This window comes from Hordeum vulgare, chromosome 2H, assembly GCF_904849725.1.
Source record: "Hordeum vulgare subsp. vulgare chromosome 2H, MorexV3_pseudomolecules_assembly, whole genome shotgun sequence".
Taxonomy (NCBI): domain Eukaryota; kingdom Viridiplantae; phylum Streptophyta; class Magnoliopsida; order Poales; family Poaceae; genus Hordeum; species Hordeum vulgare.
Window position 1 is genome coordinate 468,944,499 of NC_058519.1, and position 8,125 is coordinate 468,952,623.

The following is an 8,125-nucleotide window of genomic DNA, read 5'->3' on the forward strand; positions in this document are numbered from 1 at the left end:
GTAGACAGACCCTGCTCTTCTTCATGATGTTTGTATGTATTGTACTGATGTGACTCTGATGTAGCTTGTGACGAGTGTAAGCCAACTCCTTATACTCATCTTTTTAGTACATGTACTTGTAACGATATCCATTCTTGCGAAACGACTAGATGCGTTTCTATCCTGTCTAGGCCCTCGCGCCAAAATAAGGATAGGACTGCATCTTGGGCGTTACAAACACAAACCGGGACTAGAGGTTCCTAATAAACCGGGACTAAAGCCTAGCCTCCATTAGTCCCGGTTCAAAAACCAACCGGGACTAATGCTTCGAACCAAAGGCTTTTTTTCTACTAGTGGTAAGATCCTCTAGGACATTGATCGAGTGGGACACTAGGGGTCATTGTAAAATCCATGGCGTCGCCAGTAGGGGTAGCGGGCGCTGGAAGCGTTGCTACGACGAGGCAGGGCGACGACATTGTTCGCTCGAAGGAGGTGCAACGAAAATATTTGTCTCCCCAAAGTCATTTTTGGTATGGGTGCGCTCCAACATACCCCCCTTCCTTAGAGCCTGTTTGGGACTGCTCTCCTCCTTAAAATTCAGCTCCGCTCCAGAAAAGACAAGCCAAATGGAATAGCTCCACGATATGGCGCTCCGCAAAAAAGAAACTAGAATCTGGGGTATAACTTCAAAGTGTTTATGAAGCTCTTGAGAGGGTGCTCCAAAAAACTCTAGAAGCTGGAGTTGGAGGAAATTAGCCACCATTGCCACGAGTAAGTGGATACCCCTTCACCCCCCCCCCTCAACGAATCAAATAGATTCTTTCCACCAATTTTTCTATTCTTGAAGCTGGAGCTAGATGGAAGCGAAACATTCTCTTAATAGTGATATAGCTTCTGTATGAAACTGCTCCAATGTGAATTTGATGAAGTGAAACTGATTTTGATAGAGTGGAGTAACCCAAACATGCCCTTAGAGGGCTCATTTTGGAGCGCTCTCCACAATTTTCAAACGACGGGTCTGGGTTGATGACTTTGCTATAGTGCTATTTTGCTCCTTATTCGCCAAAACGGAGCTATTATGGTGTTTGACCCATTTCAATGACCTCTCTAGATTTTTTTACCACAGTACAAACGCAAGCGTTCATATACAGACATGCATACACTCACCCATATTACACATACATACATCCTACCTCTATGAACACCTTTAAGAAACTGAGCTGGCATATCATCTTAAAATTTGCGAGATTTGCTCTATGTTTTTGCAATTAGAGAGATGTCCCTTTGCTATATATAGCAGGCTATCATATGTATGTATCTTCCCGTTTGCCATTTTTACGTGCTAACTTTTTGTGATAATTTTACTCACTAGTTGTACAAAAGATTCATGGCCATGATGAAGTTTACAAACACAGCTGAGAAACATACTATGTACTTCCTCCATAAACTAATATAAAAGCGTTTAGATTACTATTTTAGTAATTTAAATGTTTTTATTAGTTTACAGAGGTAGTATTAACCTCAGCTTTCTCTAAACACTTTGATGATCATGTAAATATATATATTCTTGTAAGTTAATTGTGGCGCGAATGGTTAACTATTTGCGTGCTGGAGATCATCATTTAAAGGGTGCATGTCATGAAACTAATGCTGGTACTTGCATGTGTCATGTCTCTCTGTTGGAACCTTAATGTACTATTTTAGTGAGATACCCATCTTTCACAAAGTTGATGTTTAAACTCTTGCGTACGCCCACTGAGCCAAACCAGGCCAGCGAGCAATGCACATTGGTCACTTGTCCAAATCCTTCCAGATCGGGTGATAAATCCTATGGTTGTCAGTTTGCTCACTTTGATGCAGTGACGCATGGAATTTAGCTCCCTGGTCATTCTTTAGAGGCAAGTGATGGCATACAAAACTCTGGCCACAAAGATACTGCGTACGTCCATACGATCTCCTATCCCTGACCTGTCTCCGAGACACTGTGGTAGACATAGAGATATAGAGAGAGGGAGTGAGAGGGAGAGGAGGAATGGGGGGAAAAGCTGAGGCGCCTTTGTGTATCTGCTTTGTCAGCACATGCATTCTACTCTACTTACCAAGCCAACAACACCTTTTTCTTTCCCACCACAAAATCCACTTTGGACCCAAAAAAATGGAGTCCCCCAAAGAGAAAGAGAAAGAGAAAGGGAAAGAGAGATAAACATACGCAGCCCTCCCCAACAAGAAAGGCACAAATTCATACCACCGGAATCCGTTCCCCTCCTTCACCCCTAACCCCTCCCCTAGCCCGCTACCCGGTAGCCTGCTCGCTAGCTCAAAAGATGAACACTCATTCACCAATATAAAGCCGCACCACAGCGACCACTTGCTGCTGCAAACGCCTGCGGTGGCACCTCGTCTATATCTACGCATCTCGCTCCCCGTCCTTGTCCGCACCTCCGCTGAGCTAGATATATCAGCCTTCAGCCGGCCGGCACGTACGTACTGCTTGCTCTGCCGTACCATCAGATCGGTTGGAGCTAGCTAGCTAGCTATAGGTCGCTTATTGGTGGTCAGTAGCTCGACATGAGGGCCGGGGGGTGCACGGTGCAGCAGGCGCTGACGGCGGAGGCGGCGGGGGTCGTGAAGCAGGCGGTCAGCCTGGCCCGCCGGAGGGGGAACGCGCAGGTCACGCCGCTGCACGTGGCCAGCGCGATGCTGGCTGCGCCGGCAGGGCTGCTACGAGCGGCGTGCCTCCGCTCGCACTCGCACCCGCTCCAGTGCAAGGCGCTCGAGCTGTGCTTCAACGTGGCCCTCAACCGCCTGCCGGCTTCCGCCGCGGTCGCCTCCTCGCCGCTGCTCGGCGGCCACGGCCACCACCACTACTACCCTCCGTCGCTGTCCAACGCGCTCGTCGCCGCCTTCAAGCGCGCGCAGGCGCACCAGCGGCGCGGATCCGTCGACAGCCAGCAGCAGCCGGTGCTCGCCGTAAAGATCGAGCTCGAGCAGCTCGTCGTCTCCATCCTCGACGACCCCAGTGTCAGCCGCGTCATGCGCGAGGCCGGCTTCTCCAGCACGCAGATCAAGGCCAACGTCGAGCAGACCGTGTGCAGCACCACCACCACGGCGGCCACCAACACCAATCCCCACCAAAACCCTAACCCTAGCAGCACGGCCACCACAAGCAAGCAGCAGCATCAAGAAACCTCCAAGGCCAAGCTCCCGCTCGGCCAGGCGCGCGACGAGGACGCTGCTGCCGTGCTCCACTGCTTGGCCGGCCGGAGCAAGACGAGGGTCGTGGTCGTCGCTGAGAACACTGCTGCGGCGGAGGCCACGGTGCGCGCGGTCATGGACAAGGTCAAGAGAGGCGACGCCAAGCATGACGCCCTACGGAGCGCGCAGGTGGTCACCCTCCGTGTGTCCTCGTTCCGGGAGATGCCGAGGGAGGAGGCCGAACGGCGGCTGGGCGAGCTGCGGTGCCTCATCAAGAGCCGAGGGCATGTGCTGCTGGTGGTGGAGGACCTCAAGTGGGCGGCCGAGTTCTGGAGCGGCCACGTCCAAGGAGGCCGGAGAGGGTACTACTGCCCCGTGGAGCACGTGGTGACCGAGGTGCGCGCGCTGGCATGCGCGGCCGGCGCAGAGCACGGGCTGTGGCTCGTCGGGTTCGGGAGCTACCAGACGTACATGAAGTGCAGGGCGGGGCAGCCGTCGCTGGAGAACCTGTGGGGGCTCCAGACGCTCACCGTCCCCGCCGGCAGCCTCTCGCTGAGCCTCACCTGCGCCTTGGACGACAGGTAAATCCGGCCGTCCCGATCTAAAGTTGTTACGTTTCAGTATGTGAATGTCCCTGTCACTTCAGGTGGAGGAATCAGCCCGAATGGAGACGTCTCTCTGACAATTCGTTGCTGGGCAAGTAGCCTAGCTAGCTACTAGTAGTAGTTCTCACTTGTCTCGTAGCACTGACTCACTGCCCCCGGCCTGCAATGTGGCTTTCATGCTTTTCTCTTTGCCTAGGCAGGCTGCTATGAGCGTGAGCGACCGATCAGTGAAAGCTTGCGCCTTTTGCGTGCTTTCCTGCCAAAAGCTTAGGGCCTCTCAACAGTTTCACATTCCCTCTTTCTCATCATCCTTTAATTTGTTTCCTCAGCTAATCAATCCTAGTTACTACCAGAATCTTAGTCGATTAGCTGAGGACATGTCGATCGATGGGTGAGGTGACAGTGGAATCTTATTCCGTTTGTTCTTTCTTTGTGCAGTGCACTAGGCGCAGTCAATCAGTCCATGAAAGCGAGCTCCGACATGGATGGGAACGGACCGGTGCCCCGCTGGCCGCTTTTGGGCGGCGCCCAGCTGACCTCCAGATGCTGCGGCGATTGCTCCGGCGTCAGGATTGACACCAAAGCCGCATTGCCGCCCTCCTTCGTGTCCTCGTCCACCATCCCATCCTGGCTCCAGCATTGCCGCGACCAGGTACCACTATACCCTAGTACTCGAGTGTCCAATCATCATCATAAACCTTGATGCATGTTGTTAATTACAATAGTTTCTCCGATCCAATCTTGTTTTGATCTTTATAACTGACCTTTGTGTTTGTTTGGACCTGTAGGAGCCTACGCATGTCATGGATCTCAGCAGGAACTGGAGCTCCATCTGCAGCAAACCATCTCAGCGGATGACGCTGCACTTCTCGGCACCCGTGTCTCCGGCTTCCTCCATCTCCTCCTATGAGCATGGCCAACAGCCGCGCCAGTCGTGGCTTCTAGCCGATCTCGACGGCAAGCATCCATGGAAGCCCAAGTGCGAGGCCGACGAGAAGGTCTCGTCGCACGACTCTGGCGCCTCCAACGGCTCCGTGGAGGTGGAGTGCCGTTCCAGGTTCAAGGAGCTCAACGCCGAGAACCTCAAGCTTCTTTGCGCCGCATTGGAGAAGGAGGTGCCGTGGCAGAAGGAGATCGTCCCTGAGATCGCGAGCACCGTCCTCCAGTGCCGGTCAGGGATCGCCAAGAGACGCGACAAGTCGAGGTCGACGGATGCCAAGGAGGAGACGTGGATGTTCTTCCTCGGAGGCGACGCCGACGGCAAGGAGAGGGTGGCCAGTGAGCTCGCCAACCTCGTCTTCGGGTCGCGCAAGAACTTCGTGTCCATCAAACTCGGCGCCTCCTCGACGTCTGCATCCTGCTCCACCGAGGAGCACAGGAGCAAGCGGCCCCGAACATCGACCGCGAGCGAGGGCGAGGCCTACCTAGAGCGGCTCTACGACGCCGTCTCCGAGAATCCGCACCGTGTCATTCTCATGGATAACTTCGAGCAGGCCGACCAGTACTGCCAGGTCGGCATCAAGGAAGCCATCGACAGCGGGGTGATACGGAGCCAAACCGGCGACGAGGTCGGCGTGAGCGACGCCATCGTCATCCTTTGCTGCGAGAGCTTCGACTCCAAGTCTAGAGCTTGCTCGTCGCCAACCAAGCAGATGAGGCCGGAGATCAAGGAGGCGCACACGGTTGATGATGATCACAAAGAAGCTGAGACCTCCTCCTCTTGCTTTGATTTGAACCTCAACATAGAGAATGAGCATGCGGATGAGCGTGGTGTCTGCCTGCTCACGGCGGTCGACCGGACGCTGTTTTTCAGAAGACAGGAGGACTTGTGATTGTGCATGCACATGAAGGATCCATGCATGTGTTCATCCTCGGGGGGTTTCTGATGGAAAAAAAGGCTAGGTTAACTACATGTATGATTAGCTCTTCTTTCCGTTTATTTCTTCGTTCAAACCTTGTACTCTTTGTGGTTTGGTTTTTGGGATACCAAGGCTTAAGGATGGGATCAATGGCATATTAAATGGAGGTGCTGTAAATTTGTTCTGGTGATATCAATGTGTTTTCATCTAGGGATTGCTAAATCTCGGTCTAAGTCTCGGCCGATGCTATATTCGTGGGATCTTTGAAGATCCGTACAAAAAATATTTTTCTTTTATATATGTTCTATGATTTGATTGACACTTGATTAAATCTCAATTGATTGAGGTTTGGTTAAATCTGAGCCGAATCTAGGCATACTCTTTCATCTACTATACTTACTCTACGGTTTGGATAATGGACACGACAAAAAAGGGTTTCCCTCTGTCACATCCCTGATCCCTACTAGGGGTTAGCAACTTGTGCTCATATCTTCTTTCATTGCATTTAAATTTTGGAAATAAACTCAAAAGAAGTGATGAAATCCAAAGCAAAACTCTAGCCACCTTTTATTCAAAAGAATTCCAACAAGTGCCAAATCAATGAACCCAAAATGGCCATTAGAAAAGTTCACCTTTTCTGTTAAATGTTGAAAACAAAATATCAGAGATGAAACTTATTTTCAAACTATCTTTGGCATTTTAAACTTAAGTTAAAAGCTAATGAAATCAATTATATCTTTGGTTTCAAATAATTTAAAGTTTCCAAAAAAGTTGAAAACTTTATGAGTGGTTGAAAATATTCCAACTAACACTCTAGTATTTTTCAAACTATTTTAGGAATAGTTTGGAGCCAAAAATAAAACAAAACAAATGTCAGAAAGAATAAACAGAAAACAGAAAAGAAGGAAAATGGGAAGAAGCTTACGTATCGCTCACCTGAAGCCCAGCCCACCTAGCGTCGTCGTCTTCCTTTGGCAATCGGAGCAGGAGGTGGCCGTCGCGTTCCCCGGTGCGCCCACGCAGCTGCGTGCCTGCCTGGCCACCGCATCGCGCTGGCGCGAACGGGGATAAGCTCCCCGAGGCCTCCCCGAGCTCATCCCCTCCCTATTCGCCCTGCTCCCTTCTCTCTCTCTCGGCCGCCATGACCGAAGCTTGAGCTCGAGCTCGCCGTCGCTCCAGCCCCTCTCCCTCTCTCCTGAGGCGCGCAACAGCTTCGCCGTGATCCCCTGAAGCTCTCCAGCTAATCGCTCGATGCCGAGGGGCTCTGAAACGCCGTGACGCCATCATCTTCCTCCTCGGGTCACCGGAGCTTCGTCGCCGTCGTTCTCCCTCCTCAGGCCATCCCCGCGCCCACTCTCGACACCTCTGCACTCTCCGTGAGCTCAGGGTTCTTTCCCCTAAGTTTTCCCCCTCGATCCCTTCCTCTAGACCCCGATTCAACCGGAGCCCGACGAGATCCGCCGCGGGACCTCATCGCCGGTAGCTCTCCGGTGAACGACTGGTCCATATGAGGCCACCAATGGCTTCAGTGCGACGCGTAGGTGCTCTAGGAGCTAAGCCCCGCTCGTTTTGCCTTCGGTTTCGTCGATCCCGACATAGCCCGAGCTTCGGCCGCCACCAAGCTCGTCGCCGGCGTCATCTCCGGCCATCTTAGCCTCGGGTCTTTGCAAAAATGGAACTGCGGCTGTGTGCTGGTTCGTTTGCTGCTCTCCGCCGTGCATTTGGTCGTTGGAGATGGATTTCTGAGCCCCTCCGCCGTGCATTTGGTCGTCGGAGATGGATTTCTGAGCCCCTCCGCCGTTCTGGTGGTCGCTGGAGGCTCACCGCCGGCGAGATCGACCTCGCCGCCGGTGGAACTGACCCCCCTGAGCCCATGACAGGTGGGGCCAGCCCTCTGGCTAATTAAGTTTAGTAAAAATAAAAATAACTTATTTAATTAACTTAACAGACACTGACAGGTGGGTCCTTCTGTGTTAATTAACTAATTAAGTTAAATCTAAATTAAAACTTGCCAGAGTCACTGACCAGTGGGTCCCACTGGTCAGGTTTGACTTTTAACGGCCAATCGGACCTGCTGATGTCATGCTGATGCAATAAAGACTTCTCTGTTTAAAAATATTTCCAGAATAAGTTCAAAACTTTGGAAATTCATAGAAATTTGAATATAACTCCAAATTTGACAAATAATATATGTAAATGGATCAGAAAAATCCAAGGAATCCAATGGTGCTATTTTCATGCATGAAAAACAAAGTTATGAAACAACATCAGGTCAAATCAATTAAAAGAATTTGATAAATTATAATTCAAATGATATTTGAATTATGATTTCAAATCAAGATCACCCCAAAGGGTTCTGCTAGTCATTTCAAACCATGCTACATTGCATTTCATGCATCATTTTGTTGCATATGTTTGATATTGATTGATTGTTGTTATTCCGGTAGGCTCCGCCCCTCCGGATACGTCTGATTATCCGACTGACGG

The 8,125-nt window shown here is 51.1% G+C and overlaps 1 protein-coding gene across 1 annotated transcript; it reads left to right on the plus strand.

The window, feature by feature from the left end:
• Positions 1 to 2,150: 2,150 nt before the first annotated feature.
• Positions 2,151 to 5,828, plus strand: LOC123430263 (protein SMAX1-LIKE 3). Its single transcript, XM_045114138.1, has 3 exons — positions 2,151 to 3,755; positions 4,218 to 4,431; positions 4,568 to 5,828. Exons 1-3 carry the CDS (start codon positions 2,548 to 2,550, stop codon positions 5,609 to 5,611), a joined length of 2,466 nt encoding a protein of 821 aa, XP_044970073.1. The 5' UTR covers positions 2,151 to 2,547; the 3' UTR covers positions 5,612 to 5,828.
• The last annotated feature ends 2,297 nt before the right edge of the window (positions 5,829 to 8,125 follow it).

Bases quoted from the DNA above. Each gene is read 5' to 3' on its own strand.
- LOC123430263 (XM_045114138.1), top strand. From the start codon at position 2,548: ATGAGGGCCGGGGGGTGCACGGTGCAGCAGGCGCTGACGGCGGAGGCG. The intron at 3,756-4,217 runs GTAAATCCGGCC...TTCTTTGTGCAG, and splicing joins ACCTGCGCCTTGGACGACAG to TGCACTAGGCGCAGTCAATC. The intron at 4,432-4,567 runs GTACCACTATAC...TTGGACCTGTAG, and splicing joins TCCAGCATTGCCGCGACCAG to GAGCCTACGCATGTCATGGA.